Source organism: Simochromis diagramma, unplaced genomic scaffold (assembly GCF_900408965.1).
Source record: "Simochromis diagramma unplaced genomic scaffold, fSimDia1.1 OVJJ01000216.1, whole genome shotgun sequence".
Lineage (NCBI taxonomy): Eukaryota > Metazoa > Chordata > Actinopteri > Cichliformes > Cichlidae > Simochromis > Simochromis diagramma.
In genome coordinates, this window is record NW_024386883.1 from 4761830 (window position 1) to 4789388 (window position 27559).

The 27559-nt window shown below is 38.5% G+C and overlaps 2 protein-coding genes across 8 annotated transcripts in view; both read right to left on the bottom strand.

The window, feature by feature from the left end:
* Positions 1 to 24370, bottom strand: part of grik1a (glutamate receptor, ionotropic, kainate 1a) — a 40047-nt gene extending 15677 nt beyond the window's left edge. For 3 of the 4 annotated variants that reach the window (XM_040033204.1, XM_040033206.1, XM_040033205.1), the window contains exons 1-11: positions 22778 to 24370; positions 13109 to 13276; positions 12455 to 12712; positions 10711 to 10892; positions 10070 to 10123; positions 9687 to 9857; positions 9190 to 9333; positions 6833 to 6940; positions 6507 to 6551; positions 778 to 894; positions 223 to 426 (exon numbers count right to left, since the gene is read on the bottom strand). In XM_040033204.1, the coding sequence (XP_039889138.1) occupies positions 223 to 426; positions 778 to 894; positions 6507 to 6551; positions 6833 to 6940; positions 9190 to 9333; positions 9687 to 9857; positions 10070 to 10123; positions 10711 to 10892; positions 12455 to 12712; positions 13109 to 13276; positions 22778 to 22904 (1578 nt within the window). In that variant the 5' untranslated portion in view covers positions 22905 to 24370. The remainder of the gene's footprint in view (positions 1 to 222; positions 427 to 777; positions 895 to 6506; positions 6552 to 6832; positions 6941 to 9189; positions 9334 to 9686; positions 9858 to 10069; positions 10124 to 10710; positions 10893 to 12454; positions 12713 to 13108; positions 13277 to 22777) is intronic. The other variant, XM_040033208.1, reaches the window with a different exon arrangement.
* Positions 24371 to 24485: 115 nt separating this feature from the next.
* Positions 24486 to 27559, bottom strand: part of LOC120734394 (T-lymphoma invasion and metastasis-inducing protein 1-like) — a 51108-nt gene continuing 48034 nt past the window's right edge. For all 4 annotated transcript variants that reach the window (XM_040033202.1, XM_040033203.1, XM_040033200.1 and 1 more), the window contains 2 exons: positions 27113 to 27285; positions 24486 to 26865 (listed from right to left, as the gene is read on the bottom strand). In XM_040033202.1, coding sequence (XP_039889136.1) covers positions 26234 to 26865; positions 27113 to 27285 — 805 coding nt within the window. In that variant the 3' untranslated portion in view covers positions 24486 to 26233. The remainder of the gene's footprint in view (positions 26866 to 27112; positions 27286 to 27559) is intronic.

Sequence of the window (27559 nt, forward strand, 5' to 3'; positions counted from 1 at the left end):
TAGCTCATAACTCTGGTCAGATAGCTTTGTTTTTGTTAGAAGCCTTGTTAATATAGTCAGAGGGAGCATTGATTTTTTATCAAAGAAAGAAGCTTGTACTGGTCTTTAAACAAGGCCTGCAAACAGGCTTGAATGAAATCTGTGAATTCAACCGTGGAAAACGTTACTCTACTTTATTTCCCAATTTAATTTGAGGGGTTTACACTTTATCTAGTAACTCACATGGTCGATCAGCTCCCGGACCATCCCGTTCCACTCTCCTTTATCATTCTGGGCTCCATATTTCCCATCAGCCACCAGTCTGACTTCATACGTAAAACCCAAGATGTTTGAGAGCTCCTTCAAAAGGTCCAGACAGTAGCCTTCGTAGCGATCATTCCCAACCAGCTCCTTGTCTGACTTTCTCAACATCACGTAAGGATTTTCCTGTGTAAAACAAAACATTCATCTTTTTATGGTATATTCTTTATTCTGACCCTTTTTTATGCTTAGTATCCTAAATGAACTAGTTTTGTTATTTTAGCTTGAAGATCCTTTGCATGAGCACGTGCAAATTATTTTATGGACGGGATTAATAAAGAATCGGCTTCGCTCTGTGCTGACAAAATGAGACAAAAACTGTGCAGCCACATCTCCTAAACACCACTTTCTGTCTTTGTATCCTTCTCCTTTTTCATTGCATTCCCATCTATTGTTCCCCCTATCTACATTAACCATATCTCATATGTGCTTCCCTTCTTCTTTCTATGCTGTCCTCTGTTTAACCTTCCTACTCACCAGTATTGTGGTGACAATGAGAGTCCTGTTAGCCAGAGAGTCTGTCACATTGTTATTCTTGTCTCGCCTGGACTCCTCCGTCAGGTTCATCCCCCTGTACGAGTTCCACACAGCAATCTGCAAAAGCAAACAGGGCTTCAGAATTATTGAACCACATTTGCTCCTTTGATCAAACACAGGATGTTACATTTGACACCTTCTGGAGTCTCTGTGTAAGACTGTTTTGCAGCGTATAGACCTTTACTTCTGTTTAAGCTTTAAACAACGCTGCGTTTTTATGATTAGCGATCACCTGTGCAGGAAAATAAGCTGACTGATTACCCCACTTATTTCAGAAAAATAAAGAATAACGAAGTTGATTTAATCTCCAGATCTTAATGGGAAAATAGAACTTGCTCTGACACACCGCATATTAATCATATTTTCTGATTCGCCGAACAGAAAAATGAAAAAGAAGTATAAAGGTTTAAAGACCTGACACTGCCTCTTTTTCAACTTTCTGCTTCATTCACTATTCTACAGCATTTCCCTTTGCTGAGCTTTGCTCTGATGATTTTGGGCAAAGAGCTAAAAAATGTAATTTTATATACAGCAAATATGAAACTGAAGGAGCAGTTTGGACCAAACAGATTTTGAGTACAACAATTTCATTATGACAATTATTGGATCAGTTAGCACTCGTATTTGAGTAGCATCCAGTGATGTGCAAAAGTCTTGAGCCACCCCTCATTTCTTTGTATTTTGCAACCTAGATGCTTGACGTTTGAGCAGTTTTTTATAAAAGGTGGTCTTGAGGAATAGTTCTCCAGGCTTTCTGAGGGTCTTTTAAAGTTTCTTTGGACATTGGCTGCTTTTTCACTCATTTTCAGTGCAGTCCTTGTACCGGACTGTTTTTAGATAAATTATTTTTGTTGTTGGTTTATCCACTTAACACTGACCTATAAATCATTCAAGCATTAAAAATGACACCTAACTCAAGGGATGAACCAGGGTTGTGTATACACATAGCATACATGTGAGCAAAGAACCCAATTTAAATTATATCTTTAGACGCCATCAGCTTGTTGCAAAAACATACCATTTGTTTCCATTTCTTATGTTTAGCTACAAAAATGCTAAAGATAACACAGTTTGAAAGATATAAAATAGTATTTTTCCAACAACTTGATTCTCAAAAAGCTATCAGATGAAAAAGGAGAAGACAAAAGAAGATGTGGCAGACCGAGGAGCTTTCTACAGAAGATGAGCATTATTTCTTCCCTTAAATAATAGGAAAAGAAATCCAGCTAAGACCTGACACAGGACCTGAGAGATCCATCTGGGTCCCCATTTGATCCATATACTGTTCATTTTCCAGCATGACAATGATTCATGCTGAGAGATGAAGCCATGCCGTAAAATCAAAACTGGATAGAAAAACACACAATGGAGCACTATCGGTTATGGATTGGCCTCCCCAGAGCCCGGACCTCAACATTATTAAAGCAGTGTGGGATCATGTTAACAGAGAACAGAATAAAGTGCAGCATCCAAGGAACTCTGAATATCTATAATGGAGCCTGGAGAACTATTCCTTAAGACAAAAAATTACAAAAGCGCTTTCCTAAGAGAGTTCAGGCTGCGTGTTGAAGAATAAAGGTGGTCGTATCAAGAATTGATTTTTAAGTTTGGGAGAACTATAAAAACGCTGGTCCTGTTTTACTTCCATGTTTGAACATGTTTCAATACAAAGAACATAAAGGAATGTGGGATGGATCAAGACCTTTGCACAGTACTGAATATGTTACTGAAATACTTCCTTTACTTTAACCTGAAATAACTGCTGCTGACAGCAAAAGGGAAGCCCAGTTTAAATATATAAATATATAATACTGAATAGTAGAACTACAGTGCAAACGTGTTACAACAATACCATCCAGTAACTGCTAAACAATTTATTTTTCTCCCTGTTGTCATTTTAACAATGAGCTGAAACAATTAGTTGACTAGCAGCGTGACAAAAAAGTCATTTTTAATTAAAATTAACAATTATGCTTCATCTAAGATAAAAAAAACCCCAAAAACAATAAGAATTGTTGGGATTTTTTTTGGTCTTTTTTGTTTATGTGATCATGAAATTAAATGATGAAAAGCATTACATGAAAAGACATCTGAGGATATTACGCTGGGCTTTGGGAAATTATTTTTGCATTAATTTGGATTTATTACATTTCTGACCATTTTTTTCTAATAACTACAAAAAAAAATATCAAAACCAAACATTAATTAAAAAAAAATTCAGTTAGTAAACTTAAATAAGTAGTGGTGAAAGGGAAATTACACCAGCAGTCAAGAGAAAAAGAAGGGTAGATAGGGTTGGGAGGAAGAGAGGACAACATGGTAACTGTGAATGAGATTGTCTTAATCATCAGACCAGGCGGCATAATCCAGACAGTTATCAGATTACAACAGATGTCTGGCAGCTGGATTTTTTTTAACCTTTCAACTCCCTTTGCTTTAACAAAGGTCATGACAGGTCTGGAATGAAGCTAAGAACATTAAATTATTAGGCCTTATTGTTAATAGAACTAAAGTAAGTGCCAGATAAGCTTTTCTCCTCTGGCGAGTCATTCTGTGAACAAAAATGTGCCTTTTAGTATTTTTATTCAGAAACAATGCCCTCTCCGTTCATTCACTGCCTAAGAGGATGAAGAGAAGTGAACGCATCAGTACCTCTCATTAAACTGAGCTCTGCAGAAGGTACAGTCTTATTTTTACAATTTATTTTTCTGAAAATGGCTGGGTGGGATTACCTATTCCAAAAGATGAAATGCTTTTCACTCTTCATTACACTCTGTCTTATTCTGTTAACCAAGTCCGACTGATGGAAAATGTGTTCACTTATAACCTCGCTAAAAGCACTCCATATCTCCACCGAGTTACTTTTTGCAAGGGACCATAAATCTGTCTTATCTGTGGACACTGCAGATGAGGAACACTGTGAGTGGGGATGGATTGAATTAATTGCATTGTCCTCAATCTCAAAGATAATTTGTCAGAGTGAGAATATTAAAGATGTGGAGAGTATTTTGGTCTAAAATTGTTTGGTCTTGCATCATTTAGCTTGCGTTACATGCTGTTGTAGAGGGCTGCTTCTCCTCTGTCGAATATCAACAGTATGATTGCACAGTTTGAAGTTTAGGTAAAAGAGCAATCGAGCCAAGTCAATGAAATTAATCCTAAAATATAGCCTAGGACATCCGTACCGCATGCAGCCAGCATCTTTAAAACCCCCGAGTCATGGATTTTCTGTGTATAGCCTTGCAATTTTATCGTGTACACCAGAGGAGCTCCCAACAACTAAGTGTGCTATAAAAACTGACATGAATTGGCTCATATATGCTGTGAGGAAAATGTTATCTGTGAATCCTAACGCTCATCCTCATCCAGAACCAAATCAGAGTGGAAAACCGTTACCACAGACTTAGTAAGCCAGGCCAAGAAAGCTGAGGAGAAAAAAAATATATTTTCAGGGAAGTCAACAACTTTAAAAAAAAAATACTTTCACTTTGTTTTGTCTCATCATCCTCTTCAGAGTGTATTTAACACTCCAGTGCCCAAGAACTAACACAACTGCAACGGACTGATAATTCATTTTTTATTACCATAAAGCCAGGCAATTTATGTGATGTGCTTACTATATAGTGGCATTTCCTCTGAGGTGAGGCTTTTGAGGACTGAAGGTATTGAATGGAATTAAAATTACAAATAAATCAGAGCTTTTGCAAATTGGCAGTTCCTGCCTGCCTACATACCTGTCTGACAACTGAGACAGACGCAGAAGCTATGAATGAATCGAACATTCGCTCTTTCAATCATCAAAGCATTGCTTTTGCATAATTGCTGTTAAAATTGAACTTAATTTAAACTAGAAAGGAATCTGGATGGAGTTATGAAGTTGATTTGTTGTATAATCAGTGCACCGGAGAGTGTTATAACTCTGCTCTTTGTGCCAATCAAAGGCCAGGAAAGTAAATCTACTCCTTTTATAGATTTAAAGTTTTTAAACTTGAGATGAGGTGTTGCTTATGCTTATCAGATTCTTTTTGGTACAAATAAATCTAAAGGTATTTGGACAATGGCACATTTTTGTGTTTTCGCCTCTGTAGAGCACCACAGTGGAGTGCAGACTTTGAGCTTCAATTCAAGAAGTTTAACCAAAGTATTACATTAGCTGTTTAGGAATTACAGCCATTTTTTATACATTGTGTCCCATGTTCAGAAACTGAAACCTAATTGGACAAATAACAACCCAGTCTCATGACCAGGTGAGGTCTGTTCCCTCATTGTTCCATGACAAGTTAAAAATCTAGAGTTGATTCAAAGTGCTTCACTTGTATTTGGTAACTGGTCACTTGAACTCTCAATATGAGGTCCAAAGATGTGTTAATGCAAGTGAAGTGAAGGAGTCCATCATTTGGCTGAAAAAACATTGCAAACATAGCAAAAACTTAACGAGTGGTCAAATTAACAACCTGGTATATTCTTAAAAAGAAGGCACTGACAAGCTACACCAAAAGCCCCGAAAGACCACCGAAGACTACTAAAGTGGATCATAGCATAAATCTTTCCAAGATTAAGAAAAATCCCTTCACAACATCAAACCAAGTCAAAAACACCCTAAAGGGTGGTAGGTATAACATTACATACACGGGCTTTACAAAAAGGTGCAAACCATCTATGACACTCAAGAGCAAGACGACCAGATTAGGCTTTGCAAGAAAACATCTAAAGGGGCCTGCACAGCTGTGAAACAAATTATTTGGACAAATAAAACAAAGATGCATTTATACCAGAATGATGGGAAGAGAAAAATAGCTTCCCGCTACTGCCAAGTGCTTGCTCATAGGGGATAATATAATTATTGGCGTTTCTTTCGTTTAAATATCGTAGGGTCTTTACAATATAAAGCTCCTTGAGCAGCTGTTGTTGTGAATTGGGCCTATAGAAATAAAGCTGAATTGAATTCTAGATTTTAGGCAATTGTTGATTGCAAATGATTTTCATCCAGATGTTAGAAACAACCTTTATATTTACAGTTATGTTGGTTTGTTCAATTATATTTAATCTTTCTAAAATGAAGGGACTATGTATAAAAACAGTTTTAATCACTAAATTTTTAATTCAATATTTTTGTTAAACCTCTTGAATTAAAGCTTAAAGTTTGCACTTTGAATATGTGATTTAGAGTCCTCTTTAGTGGTGTTCAGAAGAAAAATTTCAGTGAATATCATTTTTCAAAAACATGTGGCCATTATTGAGTGTAACCTGCATGATTTCCATTAAAGTACGTATGAAGGCAATCTAATAGCGAAGCAAATTATAGCTTAGTAGCTGACAGAGAGCTATTTTTATATATTTGCTTACGTCTTTCCTGCCATTAAAGAATGTGAAATTGCAGCACTTACTTCCTAATCCTAATGGAGGTACAGCTATATGCATTTAAACAAAGTAAATTTGTACCTTTTTTCCTGAAAGTTTTGACGAGTGTCAAAGCAATGCCTGCACCCAAACAGGGGAAAAACTGAAACGTCAAACACATGGCATTGCTGCACACAAAATCAGTGAAGAGAGACAAAGTTGACAAGGCAGGGAGCAGCAAGGTGCACGGCATGTAGAGTGAGAGTAGGGCAAACAAGAAGAGGGGGCAAACAACAAAGGCTTCCACCAAACAAGGCACTGGCACAAACCTCGATCCACCTTTTCGTGAGGCGGCTTCCGCCCTCCACAACACCCTTCAGGAATTGTGATGAGAGCAACGTGAAGCACAGACAGCGTGGAAATTAATAATCAGTTAGTGCAGCATTATTAATATTCATGGCTGGACAATCTAAAACAACTAGTAAGTGTGTTTTAAAAGGATGTAAGTACAGAAAACTAAACGACTAATCAGCTCTCGCTCTCGCTCTGTCTCTCATATACACAAACACAAACACATGCCCTAATGGAACGAATAAGCCAGTGCGAAAGCAGCATGAGAGCGTTGTAATTGGCTGTTCCAGGCCTCTGTGCTCACCCTGGCAATGCCGTCCTCTTTGAGGCTGATGATGTCCAAATCAAAGTCTCTCCTCAGGCCATCTGTCTTGTTAAGAACAATGTGCCCTGTCAGTCCATCCCACTGTGCCTACAAAAAGGGGAGAGGCAGAGAGAGAGAGATTTACGGAGAATTGGAAGACCATCTGAGTTCCTCGTCTATCCAGACCTTTGGAAGTCGGACTCTAGAACAGGCTGCTTGCAGGAGAAGTGAAGGAGGTCCATGCAAGAAGAGAGGAAGCTTGAAGGCTCACGGGATCACAACAAGTGAAGATCAACAGGTTGTATAGTCTCAATACGCATGAAAGCTTTTGTTTAAAATAGCCAAAGCAATTATATGCATACATTTTTTTTCTCGCTTAATCAAATAAAACCAAAAATATTTTACCTTTTTCTGAATATACTTCCTATTGGATGATTCCCTTTGCTTTGCATGTATACCATTCTTTTCTTGTTTGTCCTGATTATTGACAGACTGTGATGGAGGTACATCTGGCACCTCTTTTTTATTAGAGAAGAGAACAAATATAAACCCTACAGTTATAGCACTTCAAATTGAAATGTTAATGGACTGTTCCTTTTTATTTCACAAACATTAAAAATAATTGCACCACATGCAACCATATAATGTGTCGCCTTTTTAGGAACTGTCTGCGAGTCTGTCTTGCAGATCACGTCAAGTGCTGAGATATTTTTAGGGCTGTCTATTAGGAACAACAGGTTTATGATCTACCCACAGATTTGTTCAATCATGGGACTGTAAGAACTGCTCCAAAAGCTTCAGCTTGTGTTTCTAGCAGTAGTTGATGGTGGAGTCTGAGGTCTGTGTTAGATCATTGTCCTGTCAGACAGCCTTGTTTTCATTTCACTTTCTTCACCGACTACACATTTGCATCCAGAATTTACTCATATTTAGTAGAATCCCTTCTTCCCTCTATCTCTGCACTGTTTCCTGTGCCTCAGGCTGCCTCACAACCCCAAAGCATAATATTTTTGTCCTTCTGACAAATTCTTCTCCCCTTTGTTTTTTCACAAACCTACTTTTGTTTTTTTTTGCTAAAGAGCTCACTTTTAACTCCATCTGTCCAAAGCATTTGTCTGCAAAACCACCCCGGCTTACATATGATTTTGTGACATTCTGTGGGAACAGTCATCCCCTGACTTTTGCAGTTTCTAATCTGTCTGCAGATTTCATGCACATTTAACAAAAAACTCTTTTTTAACATCTGTTTGGGGCCAAAATCCACAAAATGTGCATTTTTCTCTGATCTACCCAAACCTTTTTTCTAACTGCGTACTAAAAATACAAACTAAGTTAAAGTAAGTTCACTCCACCTTTTACTTATTTATAATGAGAAAAACTGAATACAATCTTTTGATGCATGCCAGAAGTGTAATTTTCTAGCATCATTCAAAGAAATTCAACAAAAAACACACAACTGTAGAAACGGACATGTCTAAAACATTTAAAGTGTGCAATGTGGCTCTTTGTTCTGTGTTTCCTGATTAAAGCTGACTAAGAAAAAAAGTGTTCAGACATGTCAAATAGAAATATGCTCATTTGATCCACAGAAACACACACAATAGCCAGAGGAGAGTGATAACATTTGGGTTAAAGTGCCCAGGATTTGATTTCTGTCACTGAAATAAAAGCTGTGTCCTCATATTCTGTGCTCTCTTGTCAGCAGTGCTTTTTAATTGAGTGTAGTGAGAGAAATATCACTTTGGGTTTTTCCCCCCGAAAAGGCTATTATCAAGTGATGAATAGCACATGAGGACAGATGCTTCAAAAAATGAGCAGCGGAAAACAAAAGAGAAGCTGAAGAGGAGAGCCACTAAGATGCTGGGGAAAAAAAGAAAAGATAAAGAAAAAGTGTGAGAGAAGGAAGACGGGGGGCATGAAGAGGAAAATATGAGTGAGGCGACTGAATGATAATGTTCCTTCTCCGTGGCAGGCAACGGTCCTCTGCTGGATTTAAGACTTAAGAGATCAAAACACTCGTGCATCAAAGGCCTCATTTCTGTCTGTAGGCATCAAGTCTGACTGTTGGGCTGAGCCGCACGCTTTAAACTTATAAGTACATAAATACCGTGTATTTTCATGTTGCGAGCTTTCAGAGGCAAAGCGCAGACTGTCAGAAGGGACCTATAAAATATTATATCAGAAGAAATGATCTGACACCCAGTTTTGGTAAATTTTTATGTTTGCATCTGAGGCATCTGTTACAAACATGCATCAAAAATGCATCGTGTTTAGGCTAAAGGCAATTGAAGCTCCTTAAGCCATGCTGCTGATCTTGCATGTTTTTTTAAGTTCCCAATAACTTATCTAACACTGACCTCTTTAAAAAGGTTCATGAAGCGCGGACCAAAGCGCCAAGGCTTGTGGCGGTGACACTGCAAGGAGCTGACGGTCATCTGAGTGGCCCGCTGGGACGCGACAGCAACCATGTACACGGCATCATACATCAAAGCTGCGTCTGTCTGTAGAGGATGCAGTGAGAGAAAGTTGCTTTTTTGTGTAATAAAATTGCACTTAAATGTCAGTTGTAAACAGCTAAATTATGAAACCAAGAGAGCAGGTTTTGCAGATAAAAATGCTCTAAAAACTCTAAAAGTTCCTCTGGGAAAATGTGCAAAACATATAATGTTTGGCTATAACAATGAAATGAATATAACTGAGAAAATCAGCATTTCAATTCTTACTAAGCTTAAAAAAGCATTACATGTTAGCTCGTACTTTTTTGTTTGCAACTGTATGATGCAGCTTATAGAACAGATGTGGCTTTTTGCAGGTGCAGGTGTTTGTTATGTAAAATAACAGCAACAGGGCTTACGGTCATGACTCCATCCATCAGACCACTTTCTTGTTTGGGACCCTGAAGTCTTTCCATGGCCCACCTGTCCATTGTAGATGCTACCCAAGGGTCATCAATGTTCAGCAGTCTGAAACCAGTCATGTTGACCCCGCTATAGCGGTATGGCTCGAGATCCAAGGCATATAAATCCTGCAAGAGACGCAAGATGAAGGTAAAGGTGCAAGATAGCAGGAAGGATGTGCTGTTATGTACAAATGTAAGGACTGGTTCAAGGTGTAACCAGTAAATTTAAAAAGCCAGTTAAAGGAAAAATGAATACGCAGATCTTTATTTTACTTATTTGCCTACTATCACCTTAAAAAACTATAATAAAACTTCAGCTGTGCATTTTTCTAACTCACCAAAGTTGTAAAGAAAAAATGGTAGTACTCTGTCATCATTCCCATTGATGAAAGCTGCAACAAAGGAAAAAATAAAGTAAGAAAAAGAAACTGCCAAACAATTTATTTTTTTTAAATATCATGATTTCTCCAGTGCTGCAGCTAATGTAGGAGCTTGATAACAAAGTAATTTGGCAGGTCATTTCTCTCTTGCACAGCACGTCAAATATATCATGCATTTTCTTTAAGAGTATTCATCAAATTTATCAGTCTTTAGGTATGAATTAAATAGCTGAATTCCCCGAAGCTGAATAAAAAGGACAATAAAAGTTTTTCTAAGTTTCTGTTTCTGTAAGATTGACACCAAAACCTATCTGGATAAAAAAAAGAAATAAACTGATTATTACTTAATAATAGACAATGGATACAGAAACAACACAAGCAAATAATACAAATGTAGTGTGAGAAACCCAGCAAGTACCAGGACAGCAGAAATATGTTGTTATTAAATATGCAAGACGATCTCAGCTCTCTGTATGTAGGAATCAGTGCACGGGGCACCGTCCCGTCCCCTGTCCCCCAAAAAAATAAATGTGATGTAAAATCCGTGGTCTAAACAAATAAACTACTGAAATGAATCTTAGATAAAGTACTGCACAGACCTGCTTAAGGAGCTCAGCAGCCATGCGGTAGGAGCAATCAAAAAGAATAAAAAACTCTTTGTCTTTCTTCAGTTCCTTAAGCAGCGGTCGAGCATCCTGGTTACCCGGCGTCAGCTGGCGGATCTTGATCTTCAAGTTGAACTTTGCTGGAGCTTTGATCAATTCTTGCATCCGCATCAGACCTTTTAAAAAAATTTAAAAACAGTAAATTATACTTTCCCCCTCATTAATTCTAATTGTTACTTCCTTCTTGTGGTCAGATACAAAACATACACTACATCATTTTAGCTTCTCCCCAGACTGATCGCTATTCTGTTACATAAGCTGGACGCACGCCTTGCTTTCCTGTAGCCTGAACGTGTACATGCACAATAGAGTGTAAATGCGCAGGTGTGTGTTTATGTGACATTTCAGGAAGAATAAATCTTTGTAAAATCTATAAGCTATGACATTTTAGCAACAGAATTTCATATTCTCTGTGTTGTGGGCAGTTGCTGTTTATGGGAAACCGCAGGATGTGGAGGTTATCAGTGTTGTGGTCTGGATGTCTGCAGTTGGAAGTCAGAGGGCAGGAACATTGGCAGCTGTCTGATATGAGGCCCTGGTGCCCTGTCACAGATTGGGTTCACTGGCCAACGCGATGGAGGTGACTTTGTAAGACAGAATTTTATTTTGTAATTACGACCATGACATATGAATATGTTGCCAGGTCCAGAAAACGCCAGCTAGCTCCTTTGACCTCTTATCCCTCTCAGTTCTTCACTTTAAATGCCATGCCATTTTAAGGTTGACAACCAGCCTTACAGGAGGAAATAAAATCAAAGATAAAATGCTGTCTTCAGTCAAATATTATTAAAACACTGAACTTGAAACTTAAAACTATGTTTTTTTGTTTTTAAACAAATATCTATATTCATATTTCACAGCTGGATGATAAATGTTTATAGCACTTCTGGTTATTGTCACGTGGTGTAAAAGTTATTTTTCAAAGTCATAACGGAAATAAGATATTGTGAGCGATTAATCACTGAGGTGCAGTCAAGCAGAAACGTCCAGGGCAAAAAAATAAACAAATTACATAAAATACATGCACACATACATAACTCATGGCCCAAGCTCCAAATACTAAAATACTGCAGTTACTCAAACGGACACTTGCAGGTGTTTCCATTAGCAAAGACCATTATGGCAGAATTATAAATATTTATAGTCAGGTGCATACAGGAGTTTTGGTCATTAAAGTTATTTGAAAAGCAGTTTTTTTTCTTTTCTTCAAACTCACCAATCATATAAAGTATTTGTATCATATATCAGTATTAGGGAGTGGCTGCAATGACTTAGCACACTTAGTCTCTGCTAATTTGAGTCATTGAACTGTGTAGGTTAGGTTTTTGAGGGTTTTTTGGCTTTTGGCTCGAAAGAATTAGGTGATGATGCCCAAAAAGAGAAAACTGAGAATTTAAAATGGGACTTTGTGCAGCAACAGGTAACATCACAATGACTGTGGCTGTTGTTAGCTCAGTAGAATTGGCTAATCTTCTCCTTGAGCATACTGATTTATTGCATACAGATAAACTGAAAAATAGTGAAATAGCTTTGACAAATTCACTTTATCCAAAACCACCTGACTGTATCTTAAAAGTGCTCTCTTTGATCTTCTTCACATTTGAATCCTTGAAGTAATGTATTAATCAAGTGCTTGTGATTTTAAATTTTAAAAGCTACAACAGCTAACAGAGCCTACCTGTGCTGTCCTCATAGACCACCGTTAGCTTCCTCCATTTGAAGAACGTGACTACATCCAGGATGGCCCTGGCAATAGCGGTGTACTCCGGATACAGGTTGATGAAAAAGGTGTCTTTGTTGTCCACCGATGGATGTTTCCATCGTGTTTGTATGTGAGGGACTTCCAGAGCATTGCAGATAGATTGAACAGCACTAACCGAGGAGCTGTGAGAGGGGCCAAACACAGCAACCACCCCAAGAGCGAGCTGGTCACACACTAGTGGAAAAAAACAGAACAGCAGAAAAGCAGCTGGATGGATTTGATTGTTGCAATCAGATGATTCTTGATTACAGGTGAAGACTGTTGATGTGCTTCCAAATTCAAGTGTTAAAATGGTTATGTAATTTAAAGGGATAGCATTAGACTTTGATTTAAAAAGTAAATTGTCTTCCAGCTACAGGACAGAATTATAGCTTGCTATTATTTTCATTGTGATCACAAGTAAATGGTCAAAAAAACATGTCCGTCTTAACCAGATTCTTAACCAGAAGCTAGTGGTTCTTTATGTGCTTGATAAATACTGAATCTACCAGTAACATTTCATTTTTGGATTTTGCGGAAAACGTATGCATTTAAACTAGTTAAAGTCAGCGTTTTAGAAAAACTCCCTACCTCTCCTGGAAGCCTCAAAGCCATCAAAGAGGTTGATCCTCTGAATGTCGTAGGTAAGAGTGGTGTTGGGCATCAGGGTCTTGTTGCGGTTTATGTTGTTAACAGCAAACTTGAAGGCCAGCTCGTCCGTACTCACTAACTCGCTCTCTCGGGTCTCAAAAATCCCACCTGAACATTGAGACAGACGAGAAGGTTAAAAAGAAATCATTTGTGTTGAGATCAGGAGACAGCTGCAAAAGACCGCACCTAGTGCATACGTGTTCTGCACCAAACCACTTTTACTGCACTGAGTTTCACTTTATTTTAACTTGATCAAACATAGGAAACCACCACCAGAGGAGCAAACATCATGACCTCAGTCAGCAGCTGAAGTGAATTAAAGTCAAGATGTGCTTTGTTCTCGGTAACAGCTTCATTAAAGATGTTATATAGATGAGATGCAACGCCAGTAGGACTAGAAAAAACAATTTTGGCATTATAAGCACTTAATAACATTATCATCACAATATTATCACCTTTTCAAGCTGTTAAAAATGTTAGTAAGTCATTAATATTCATCCAGTCTTGGTAGTAGAATATAATAGGATAATAATAATAGTAATAATAACAATAGTAATAATAATAATAATAATAATAATAATGAATGGACTAAATAGTAAAGCACAAATTGACAAGCAAAAAGTTATGAATGAAAACATTATTAACAGTTAACAATGACAGAACAGAATTATGAGATAAATGTGCCATGTCAAAATATAAGGAGATGATATTAAAGTAGACAAAACATAGACTTCTTTTCCTTAATAGATGGTATAGACAGGTTGAAGTCCTATACTTGTTGTAAAAATCAACAACAAGACAACAACAACAACAACAACAACACAGCCTCTTCACAATTACACCATCTATTCTCTGCTTTCTGCATTAATGTTGGTCAGATTTTACTTTCTTTTTACGCAAGCTATATCTCTGAGTCATAAAAACGCTGTAAATCCATTATGCGCACAGTTAAAATTTCACTGCCTTCAGCCTGAGTTTTCTACAAGCAGAGAAGGAAATTGAAATTGCCATGGTCGCATGATAATGATGATGAATATTAAGAGCTTGAGGTAAATAATCGAAAGTTTGTGACCGGCCATAAAAGACATTCTGAACTTATTGCTTCTCACACAGGAAGGATGGTTCATATAAGTACTTGTTCTTCCACTCTCACTTTTACACTGCAGAGACCCAAAGCTGCATATAACGTCGTAGAAACAATGCTGTTCAGACAGAAATTGCCCTTAAACTCCTCATCAACATCCAATGATCTGGGTGAATTCAAAGGGCGGATGAAATGAAAGTATAATTACTTCCACTGTGTGAAAGGGCAAGAAATAAAAAAGGCTATGGAGTTCCTGAGATGAGTCAAGGCACCGCAGTCAGGAAAAGCAGAAGTAACTGTTAGTCTTTTAGTAGGTTTTTTCACTTTTTCCAATTCAGTTTTATTTATATAGCATCAAACCACAACAACAGTTGTCTCGATGCGTTTTATATTGTAAGGTAAAGAGACCCTGTAATAATACAAAGATAATCAGGATAATTTTCTGCGACTGCAGATGCAGTTTCTTGATTTAAAACACGTTCTATTATCTATATATTGAATTATTGGCCCGGTCCTAAAACAAAATGAAATTTAAAAAACATTATAACATTTTTAGGGCATTTTATTTTTTATTTCTACAGATTTACTGGTTTTCAAATGCAAGTTAACAGGTTTGCATGTCTTAAAATAAACAGCACTGTAACATGTGAATAATAATACCCTGTGGATCAGGGATTTTGTATCACTGATCAATAGGCTGTCACGCTTCACAATACAGCTCACCACATTGTGTGTGGTGTTGGTCAAGGCCAAGCAGATAATGAGCTTAGCTCCAAGGATGGTGTTCAACAACAGCCTGAGATAAATTAAGGAGTGGGCAGATTTCACTACATCCACAAAATCACATTAAATTATAGCTGAGATGTTGTAAAGATATTTGAATTTTTATGATATTAATGCTGATATGGTGACAGGCAGCATACAGAAGAGAAGCAATACCTTAAATAATTCAATTCAATTCAGCTTTATTTATATGACACCAAATCACAACAGCAGTTGTCTGCTGTATGGTTTATATTGTAAGGTAAAGACTCTACAATAATACAGAGAAAAGCCCAATCATCAAAGATTCTTTGAGCAAGCACTTGGCGATAGTGGGAAAGAAAAACTCCCTTTTAAAAGGAATAAACTTTCAGCAGAACCAGGCTCAGAGAGGAGCAGCCATGTGCCACAACCAGTTGGGAGTGATGATAGAGAGACAGGACAAAAGACACACTGTGGAAGAGAGACAGAGATAAATAATAACTAAAGATGACTGTAAATGAAGAGTGGTGTGTAAGAACAAGAAACACTCAGTGCACCAAGCAACCGGATATTCTTGTAAGTTTTTTTAAAAGTGGTCTTGAGCAACACTTTTCCGGGCTTTCTGGATATCTTTTAAAGTTTTGTTTTGGTCATTGGTTGATTTTTCACCAGTTTTCTGTCCATTCCTTGTACCTGACCATTTTCAGAGGATTCTCCCTTCTTTTCTTTTTAAGCCACTTAAGACTGACCTATGAAAGAAACCTAATCTAACCAAAGTGACGAACCAGTGTTGTGTCTGCACATTACAGACATTTTATTGTTCAAGCAACAATTTTACATTTTAACTGGTATATTTATGTTACTAGCAGCCTGTCACAAAATCTTATTAGCAACAACTTTGTTGTCACTCAAACAAACTACCAATGTAGTAAAAACGTACTTACACACAGTATAACACTGTCAGTCATGGACTGGCCTCCATCATCTTGATAGAGAATGGAAAAAGGGCAGCAAACATCCAAAAGAAGAGCTTTGGACTATACATGCATTTCATAACAAATTGCTGCACCTATTTCCCATTTTCCTAGCAAAACATAAAGAAATGAGGGATCGCTCAAGACTTTTACACCATACTGTACATAAAATATCAAAGTTCCGAGCAGCAAAAAGGCAGAAAAGAGTCAAACAACTGAATAATACTCTGGTAAAAACATACAAATTATCAAGCTGTGCTTTATCGCTTCAATTTGTACAAATCCTCAAAAAAGAAAGAAGCAAAAAGAAAAAGTTTGGCTTTATGGGATGTAGCTACGAACATTTCTGAAAGCATATTATTAATTATTATAATTATGTCATCTCAATCTCAGTGAAATGGACTTTAAAATTAGAAAAAACTAATTTCTTCACAAGTCGTTATGTTTTTTGGATTTCAAAAACTGTGTTATTGGTGCATTCACTTATAAATGCAACACAAAGGCTTTTCAAATCCAAGTGAACAATGGTATTCACTGGGTCTGCATTGGTTCAATGCCCACTCCAGGATTATAAGAAATGACTTATCTGTAAAACCACGGTTAGCATTCTGTGCATGCTTAATGAATATTAATTTGAGCACAAACACCACAGATTCCCACGCACCCGCATAAAATTCACAGTCACATTTAAACAGGTCAGCTATTGTTTGTTTCCCCCTGCTGCATAATGGGGTTAAAAAATAGCCAAAATCTAATAATCTGATATCAAAAATAAATAAATAAGTAACCAAATTGAATCCTCTACCCAGCAAATCATTAGTATCAGCATAGAATTTCACAATTGGTGGATCCCTAAAATAAATCATTATAAATGACACCAAATCCAATTATAATCAGAGGAAAACAGTAGCACAAACTGTGTGTCTGAGTAGCCACTGATGCTCCAAAAACTCAAGAATAAATCTGATCTTTGTGCCAGACTGCCATGCAGACCTGATCAGCGTCTTCACCAACCCACTGTGGAGAGATAAATATGTTTGTGTCGGTGCATGAAGAACTGTGAATGATCCATCTTCACTTTGCTCTCTAATTACAAACAATTATGTTTTACATCCGTCATGTGTGATTCCTTCTTGGAGAGCAGCTTGAACTCTCCTGTGGCTTATGATTGCTGCACTTACAAAAGTTATATATTTTTTTAAGCAAGGTGTTTTTCCTTGCAAATGAATTCATGTAACTAAGAGCACTAAAAGCATTCGTTTACAATCCCAATAATGAAGAATAATTTGTCACAGGAATGCGCTTCTGCCTGGCACATAAATGGACGTTAAAGGTTTTCAGGGGACCTACGGGCTCTATAAATGCATTTGAACAGCGGTTGTGTAGATAAGGGTGACTATAAACATAAAATTAAGTTATTTTTAATTTATTAAGAGAAAATTAGTGCTTTTCTAAGATGGGTGTTATTCAGCAGTGTTTTAATGATCATTCTGATGCCATAAAAAATGACCAATAATATGATACCAAAAAAATCCCAGATCAGAGACAAAACCCAAGACGTTAACAATGTGTTTTAGTGAACTGCCACAAGATTCTCCTTTTTCATCAAAAAGACGTTTGATCTGATGACAATATGAGCTCGTTTGCCATTTGCATAAAGATTACTGAGATATTTCAGTACTCTGGCACAATCTGGATACAAACTGTGTGCACAAATGAGGGAAGCTTAGTCTGCTGTGTTGCAGTATATCAAAGTCCCAATTTGTTTTTATGCAACACAGTTCCAAATGATGATCGATTTAACCGATTTTTCATCAGACATGAAGCCAGCCAAATAATGTGGCTTCGGTAACCCTTACAAATTAGCAGTCATTATTTTAATGATTTTATTGGTCAGTCACGATTGTTTTTGATGGGTTAGCGCTCTTTTCTTATGCAGAAATCAATTTTCTTTGAAGCCGGTATAGTCATTAAAGCTGTAACAAGCTGTCCTGGGGACTGCCACTAAAATCTAGTGTGGCTATTTTACATGTCAAAAGCCTTTTTGCCACATAAATATGAATACTGGGGGAAACAGCAACATCCATTAAGGTGTTTCACCATTTTTACTTTACTGTAAAAGACACTATATTTTTCATTTTTTCTTTTATTGTCTTTTTCAGAGCCTTTCATTAACTCTTGTCTTCTTCTCTACTCTTATTCATGATTATTAAAACGGGTGTTCCAGTCCTAATTTGTTTGCAGAAGTTTGTCTGGCACACACTGTAGCTGAGTCACCGGAGGGCAGTTAGACGTCAAACTGCCACTCAGTACCAGAGGTAGATGAAAGGTGGCGCTTTCTAACACTTCTGAAAGATCACTGAGCTGGATGAGTAAGAGAGTTCATCTTTTTGCTCACGATGACAGAAACTACAGCCATCAGTTACTCTGAAAACAGTCATTGCCACACACTTTGGACAGGCTATGAAGCCACAGGTAAGAGCAAATACATCTGGGAGGATATAAAAGGGGCCTCAGGTGTCGCACTGTCGTTCTGGCTGAGGAAAAATATAGGAAACATTTTGTTCTCAAGAGCAAATCAAGGGAGCTGTGTGACGGGCAAACAAGGCAAACGTGCAATTGGGGAAGTAAAAACTGAGGAGAGAAAGAGAAAATAGGGAGACACGGAGAGAAACAACACCAAGAAATTACTGCAAGGGCACCGAAAGGGCAAGGAGTGAAGTCATGGTGTACTGTGTCAACCGAGCGAGTTTTTTAAAAACATTTTCAATACAAGTGCAAAAACTCTGTGAGGTCAAATGATGTCATGATGTCTGATATTGCTTAGTAACAGAGAGAAATCTCGAAAATCAAAGCCAAGACACTCAACATCCTCTATATTTGACAAATTTAAAATACATAAACATCTAAGAAGGAGACTTTAGATAAATTATTAGTTGACGTTTGCCATATTTTGGCCCTGGTTTTGAGATATGAAAGCCATATGTTTATAGCTGAAATCATGCCCGACAGAGTCTCTCTGCCAGCATGCTGGACATGTACAGATGCCACTTTATTACTCGCAATCCTGAGTTTTATGAGACTGGAGGATCAATACATACAAATAAATAAGGTCAGTCAGGTAGTTTCATGTCTGCAGCTTCTTCTTATGTCTCAAGGACAAAAATACTGGCTACCTACTTGATAACTGTGTTTCTGACAGAGCTCATTTAGCCATAGTCTATCTATCTATCTATCTATCTATCTATCTATCTATCTATCTATCTATCTATAGTATTTATATAACACTTCAAGGCACCAAAGAGAAAACTTTAACCAAGAGCCCCACTCTACGCTGATCCCCTATGAGCAAGCACTTGGGGAAACAGTGGGAAGAAAAAACCCTTTTAACATGAACAAAAACCTCTCGCAAGACCAGTGCCTCTTTTCCCCTTACTCCTCAACCAGCTGTGGCAAGAGGAAAAAAAGGGAAAGATGCAAATTATGGAAGAGAGAAGAAAAAATTTAATGACATTAGGAGTGAAATGAGAGGCGTAGGCAACTAATGCATATTGCATCGTGGGGTGTGCTCCAGCAACCTAAGGCTATGGTAGCATAATAAGGATGCTTCAGGGTCACTTGATCCAGACATATAAGAATTATCAACAAATACAATTTTAAAAGTTTTGAGCGTGTTTGTCTGTACTCCACATGGTAGCTGCTTCCAGAGGAGAAGAGTCTGACAGCTGAAAGCTCTGGCTTCCTTCCTACTTTTGGAAATCCAGTAATCAGTAAGCTTGGCGTCAGTGAGCAAAGTTCTCTGTTGGGATGATATAATACTATGAGGTCTTTATGTTGGAGTCACATTATTTAAAACTTTGTTTGTGAGAAGCTTTTGAATGCACTTCTAGATTTAACAATGAAGCCAACGAAGAGAAGCCAATAACGTGCCAAAATGAAGTAATTTGCCCGAGAAGACATTCATTCATTTTCCTAATAGCTTTTCTTAAGTGTTGGAATAAAATCAGGTAATCTATAATATTAATCAGGTCCTCTGTTTATAAATGTAGGTTACAGCTCCTGCTCAGCTTTAGCAAATCGATTTAATAGATGGCAACACCTGGAGCCAAACGTTGCAGTTCTTTGATTTCTCCTTCTTCTTCTCACTCTCTCTCTCTCTCTCTCTCTCTCTCACACACACACACACACACACACACACACACACACACACAAAGACATTGATAGTATCTGTATGTAAATGTTTTGGAGTTGTGAATTATTTCTGGGCTTGTGTTGTTTAAGAAGTCTGAACCACCAAAACTGAACACATCGGTCCTGAATTATCATGAATTTTAATGTGTAACCAAGGGCTACACTCCTGATGATAAAACCATGTGCATGTGCAGCTGGACTTCACAACAAACAGGAACCAATGCTGTGCATGCAAAACAAAATTTAAATGTGTGGGCATGAAGATTATTAAAAGATAATAATAATTGGAGCTGACAGGTTGTAATCCACTTGGCTAATGTAAGCTCTGTTTTAGAAATCAACCATTTAGCAACCTGTTATAACACCCAGGCCCCACCCCCAACACTCAGAAATGTCTCATATTTATTTTTTCTTCACTTCTTAAACATGCAACCTCTGCTTTGTAGACTGATGCATAGTTTTGCTGAGCTTGACACAAGAGACAATATTGTCCAATTAATCTGCAGAAGAACCAAAGTGCCTCTTTACCAAATGTGGGTTCACTGTACAACTTAAATACATAGTAGATCCAATATAAAATTTACAAATGTAATGTGGAAACTTGAAACATCAGGCCACATACAAGATTGGGCTTTTCAGTAGAGACAGTGTGGCTGTTAAAGCAGAACAAAAATGGAAAATTTATCAGTTCTTTACAGAATCCTTAATCCTTGTCTTAACAGACAACTTAGCAAAGAGCTTGTTTTAAATAGTGTCTTTAGGGACTTTGTTTCTAGCAGTCTGTTGCAAAAACATATTTGTTTCCAAATTCTTCTGTTGAGTTTACAAAAATACCAAAGATAACACAGTTTGACAGGGATAAAATCGTATTTTTCACCGAAAATATGATTCCCTGAGCACTATTACACAAAAACTTGGCAAATCTCTTGGTAGTATCACTAAAAATATTAGGAAACTGAAAAAGTGAGAACAGGAACAGACACTGCAGGGCTAAAATCTATCTATAGTAGATGAACAGTATCTAAAGGTCATGTCCTTAAGAAATAGGAGAAATACTGACATAAGACATGAGAGATGCATCTGACCCTTCAGCTGATCAACAAAACTTCATCAGAAATGATCTCAGTGGAAGGGTGGCTGTCAAGAAGTCTCTCTTAAAGAAGGAAAACAGTCCATAGAAACTGTGGAGGCACTGTCTGGTTTGGTGCTGCATTTCATCCAGTGGTGTTGGAGATTTTGTCAAAATTGATGGAATTATGAACACAGGAAAGTACCATCACATGGAGGAAGCCAATGATTTATTTTTTTTTCCAGTATGATGATGATCCTAAACACACTGCCAATGCAGTAAAAAAACAAACATACCTGGGTAAAAAATACTTCTCAAGAAGCCCAGAAAACTATTTCTCAAGACTACTAACAGAAATTACAAAAAATTTTCAAGCATAAAGGTTTTCACACCAAAAATTAGACTTTCAAGCTCATTATAATAGCACAGACTTCTCAAGTACTGTATTTTCAGGTATATTTGCAGATAATTCAATTAATCACTGCATCTAGTTTCCATTTTCCCAGCAAAATATGACTAAATGAAGGGTGGCTGAACACCATGGAACTTTAATATTTATTCTTTAGATGCATAAAATATAAAATAAAATAACTCCTTTAGCCTATTGCTAAAACCAAAGATTCAAATGGGTGGCAGTGACAGTAATCCTAAATGTATTCAGTCAATTAGATCCACATATTCGAGTCTGGTCTGACTCAAAGCCTGAAAGTGATATGCTTGGATAATGAACACAGCCCTCAGTGCTCACCAAGCTCCTCCTGTCTAATCAAATCTAGGTGTAGCCTTCTGACTCCTCACCTCTACTAAGCTGATGACAGCAGGATTGAGAATAACTGGCGGGCATATTTTGAATGAAAATGTCTCCAACAAGAGTGTGTGAAGCCATGACAACATCCAGAGAAGAATCAATAATCTATTACTTTTACGTGTTTGTGTGAAACGTCGTGCAAACCCACTGTTGGTGAAACAACTGTTCACGAGTTTGTTTCTGTCAGAACTGCAGCATTTGTAATTAAAAACACATTGATCCGCAGCATTTCAAGACTTTCTATATAATTACATTTACCAGCAAGTTGGTGTCTAGTGAAGATGATGAATTAAACAGAGGTGTGAGTTTAAATTAATTTTATTTTAGTCAGAGGGGATATTTATCTTGTATTGATTTCTATGTAAACTATCTTTCTCACATTGCTGTTTATATAGTAATGAAAATGCAAAACACTGAATCTGTGGCAAATCGATCTCCTTAAATACGCGAGCAAAGTTGTCAAAGTATTTTTTTGAAGCTGTACGGTAATCGTTTCCTTTGTATTGACCCTCAGTGAAGCTTAATCCCAATCATTAATAATAATAGCACAATCACTTTCGATGTGTATAAAGGCTGAAAATTCGGATGCAAAACGGCCATCGCAGACCCAGAGTGTTCTTAAATCTCAAAGGGAAAATGAAACAGGTCACACAAACGCTAGACTTTCGTCCTGACTGTTCAGTCAATTTACAAACGCAGGGAAACGACATCAGCACCGTGCGTAAACTGTTGCGCTTACCGATTCTGAGGACTTGCGTGGAGCTCAGAAAGAGCTGAGCCGCGAAAAGAAAATAGCCAAAAAGTCTCTTTCTTTCTTCCATTATTCTCCCTCTCGTTCTCGAAGTCACGGCAAATGTCGAGACCATGACAGACAGAAGCAGCTTCTAAACGAGCCCGGGCACACCTGACGCGCCATGCCAGCGCGCAACCCAAGTTTTATTCCCAATTTGATGATCCCACTCTGCATCACTCCATCGCGCAGAAGAAACCAAAGACGACGACAACAATTTCCACGTGTCCAACTTTCACATGCAAAGTCAAATCAAGTCACGTCTTCTTAACATAGCTGGCTGCGGTGGGCTACAGCAAACGCGTCCACGAGAGTCCGTGCGCCTCCGAGGATGCAGATGCCAGAGGGGAGTGAGGGTGCACGAGTCGGGCCAAGCGAGCTTAAATTCAATTAGCTTCCGGTGAGCATTTTCAGAATAGAACTCAAACCTGCCTCGTCGTGGAGGTTTTGCAAAAATACGTAGTAGGCAATGGATGGAGTTTCTTTCTTTCTTTCTTTCTTTCTTTCTGCTTGTTTTAAAAATCTGCATTGACCCAAAGTGTGTAGACGATATTTATGAACGTTCGAATAAAGATTTTGACATTTATTACCGTATTTCAATCAACTATTTGGAATCACACTGAATCATGTTTGTTTTTTTTCCTAATGGTAATCAGAATTAATTTTGTCAAACTTTCAAAGCTTTTACTCTGAAGGTACTCGCGGTCTGATTCAGCTCGTTTTTGCTAGTTTGGCTGCAGTCGCTTTGGATTAAGGAGCATGGCAGATGGATTGGCAGCGGTTCTCCCCACCGGTCCTGATGAGAGGAGAATAATCTTCAGGTTACAGGGCAGAGGCCAGATTATCTCTCACTACAGGCAAAAACGAGGTTTGTATCTGATTGGATCACTGGATGCCTTCCCATTCAGTCCCATGACTCTCACAAGGCAGCAAAAATAACGAATTGTTGTGTAATGCGTTTTAACATCCCTGAAAGAGAATTGGCTCAATCATAATGACTTCCGGTGGAGAATCATTTTTATTACCTTGTGGAGGAAACTCATCTGTCCACTACTTGACTGAAAGCACCATGGGGTTTGCCAACTCTGGGCTACTGCTTAATATTGTGACATTTAAAAACGGGCAAAGACACCAACAAGCTGGCATCTCACAATCTTGCAAGCCTCAAGCAAAAACCCATCACATCAGAAATGACATTTGTTTATCAGGATGTTTGCGAGCTCTCTAAAATATGGGAGCCAAGTGATCTAAGACAACCAGCCAGCTCAACCTGGAGCCCCGACAAACAGCCTATAGACAAACTTAATTAACTCGGAAAATGACCAGCCTGCGTCTCCAGAAATAGGCCTCGGGCAATGGTCCTGGACAAAAAAAAAAAGGTGGGGGGGGACCTCGTCTGATATGAATACCGAGCAGAGTCGTCTCCTTGTAAAGTTTTTTTCTGTGCCACACATGTAGAATCCCTGACACTCCAGCAGAAGCACGGGTAAATGTATCCTTGTATCCACAACAAGGATACATTTTAAACAGAATTGGTGTGTACAGCTTCTTTGTGGGGAAAATTAATTACGACAGATAATGCGACAATAAATTGTGGTTGTTGGTTGCAGAAAATGAGTTGCTTTGACAATGAAGAAATGGAACATTCACACCAAACTACATTTAGAAAAAGATTTATTTTTACATTTAAAAAAAAAACAAAAATGCTCCACAGTTTTAAACGTACAAAAGGGATGGGGTCGGGGGTCAAAGGTCATTTGCTTCCAAGGACAAGTGATTGTACCTCAGTCTCAAGACCGTACTGACCATTCTGAGCCAACTGGCTAAAATCTAAGAAACCAGCTTCATCATTAAAAAGACAGAATTAAGAAGAGAGTATATCATTTCCATCCATGTTCCCTTCATTCTGAAACGTAGCTGCTTACACATCCCCCCGACACACACACACACAAACAGTTGGGTATTAAGTGCTTGTTCGATACATCCATTAAGGTGCGCATGACTATGTTGAGCACAGCAATCAGCAGGTTGTTATTGTTGTGACGACAAAGTGAAACAGCACAGCCTGGTGGACAGGGGTAGTAACGCAGAAGTGGAAATATACATAGAAAATGCCACACGATAAAAGTCAACGCAACAGATGAAAGCTGAGGATGACGTCTGAATCCATTAGAGCAGTTGTGGGCAAATAATTTTCCTCAAGGGGCCACATGAGAAGCTGGAACTATTGATTAATACTGAGCAGAATGGATATGATCAGTATTCAATTTGTGACCCCTGACGGGAGGTGAATCGCCCAGTCCTGTATTTGAGTGAAGCTGGTCAACTGCATGACCGGCCCCCCCTTCAAATTATAGTACAGTCACTAACATGGTCCTTTCAAACACAAGAGACAATTCAAGTAAACAGGACTATAGAAATTACTCTGGTATTTATCACAGACATGACGACGACATGGCCTCAGTGGCAAAAAAAAGAAGAGTCCAGAATAATAATGGACTTGATGAAATCAATTAGTTACCAAAATAAAAAGACATTTTATTTGAGAAACACAATTAAAGACTCATCATTCACACAAAGGGAAAAATAGAAGCTTGTTTCTGGCAGCAAACACACAAAAGGTAGTTTGTAACACTGGGCATCTGTATGTGATGTAAACATTGAAAAATTACAGTATTTTTTTGAAGGCAGTAATTAAATAAAGAACAAGGTAAGGATATGAGAGGAGACAGTGATATTTTTTATACAGCTATACAAGTCAACAGCACTCTATTGTTCTCCTGATTATACACTGTTGTGTAGCTGATATTAAGTTAAATATTTTATTTTTTTTACAAAGCACAATAAAGCTAGTTAGATGTCACCGTCCTTTATGCAGCAGTCGTTAAGCCAAAAGCCCCTGAAGAAAAAAAACGGAGAAAAAAAGTAACACACAGCCCTTGAGTGTTCGAATACAAACGTCAGAAAAATATAAACACCCACATTCCTGTGTTGAAAAATAGACTTTTTGGCCTGAAGGTCACAGTTCAGTGGTGATGTCTCCTCTGTAAAATGTGTGCGTGGTGCAGTAGCTGCCTTTACTTTCTGTGTCTGTGCACACATGCACTTACTGTATGTTTATCCACATGAAGACACGCTTGCTCATTGATTCGCGTGCACATCCAGTGCTGTGTTCCTCATATGTTTACCTGCACTTCCTTGTTACTTTTTTCCCCCCTCTGGGTGCTTCAGTACTTCAGGATTGTCAGAACACGGGAGGATGTGGGTGAGGTGGAAGGAGAGGGTTGTGCAGAGATACAGGCAGGATTTGTTGAGGTTCCCCAAATTCTACACTTTTAAAGCTTTTATCTGTCCTCACACCTTTTCTTTGACTCCTACATTATCCTACATAATCTTCATCATCTATCAGAAGACGTCACTGTTGGCAAAGTCGTCCCGCCGCACCCAGATGACATCGTGGTCCTGGTTTGTGGCACCCTCCACAGCACACTGCTTCAAGGAAGCGACCTTTAAAGTTGAGGTTGCACTGCTCGGGAGAGAGGCACCGCAGGAAGTTATGGAGTCTACCAAACTGGAGTCATCCCCATGCTTTGTTCGATCAGCGTCCTCCTCCTGCGTGATCTCACACTCTGCTCCTCCATTCAGGTTGATGTCTTTGACCTGTAGGTTCAGTCCTTTCATCTGCTCCTCCAGGTTGTCCAGTTTCGTCGACATGGCTCGGACAGACGTGCAGTACTCATCGTCGTCGCTCAAAATGTCCGTCTCCTTCACCTGCCCGACATCGGTGCCCTCACATTGATTTTCATAGCAGCCCAGGTTGAACTGCTCTTCCACCCAGCGGTCCGTGTCCTCTCCCTGAGGTTTGCAAGGCTGAAGTTGATCAGACAAGTCGGATTTGGAGCAAGGGCGGGAAGAACGAGACGAGGGGTCTTCATGAGTGCTGTTGTTGTTGTCTCCGTGGAAAACCAGGTCGGTATCGATGGTGATGCGGTTCCTCACCAACCGCCTGCGAGCTAGCGTTCGAGATGGAGCTGAGGCTAAACAGAGAAAGACAGGAAGGCGTCACCAGTCAAGGTCATTACTCTCAACCCAAACTAAACTGAGAAGATTTTAGTTAACTGAAATAAACATCAAATTAGACTTTTCCTGTCTTTCCTAACTAATGCCAACATATGATGCATTTATAATAAAAAGTAATATACAGAACTATAATCAATCTGTTACTGCCTAAGCATGTTTGTCTGCATTGCTATTGAAACAGAACATATATTCAAACTCTGTCACCTGCTCTGTTCATGGTGGGCCGCACCCCTTTAAGAGCAGAAAGACGCTTGCCCCCAAATGGGACATACTGCTGGCTGGGAGGAAGACACTCTGTCTTAAGCAGCTGCCGTCGTTGCTTCTCCCTAAGGATGGAGTGAACTGCTTTCAGGAAGTCCTTCTTACTCTCTGGAGAACTGCAGATCAGACAAGAAAACATGAAAGACCATGAAAATATTGTAAGAGAGAGGTAGCTTCAGTTTGATGGGGTTCTAACTCCCCCCTCCCCAATCTTCATTTTTGTAACTGCTGGGGGTCGGCTAACTGTTTCATGCTCTTGTTTTAAAACCAGAGCGCCTAAACTTTGGAACGCTCTTCCTCAGCCTACCAGGTCAGCTGAATCAGTGCCTAGTTTTGAAAGACTGCTAAAAATAATTTCTATAGGTTCTCTTTTCTTCAATCTTTTGCCAA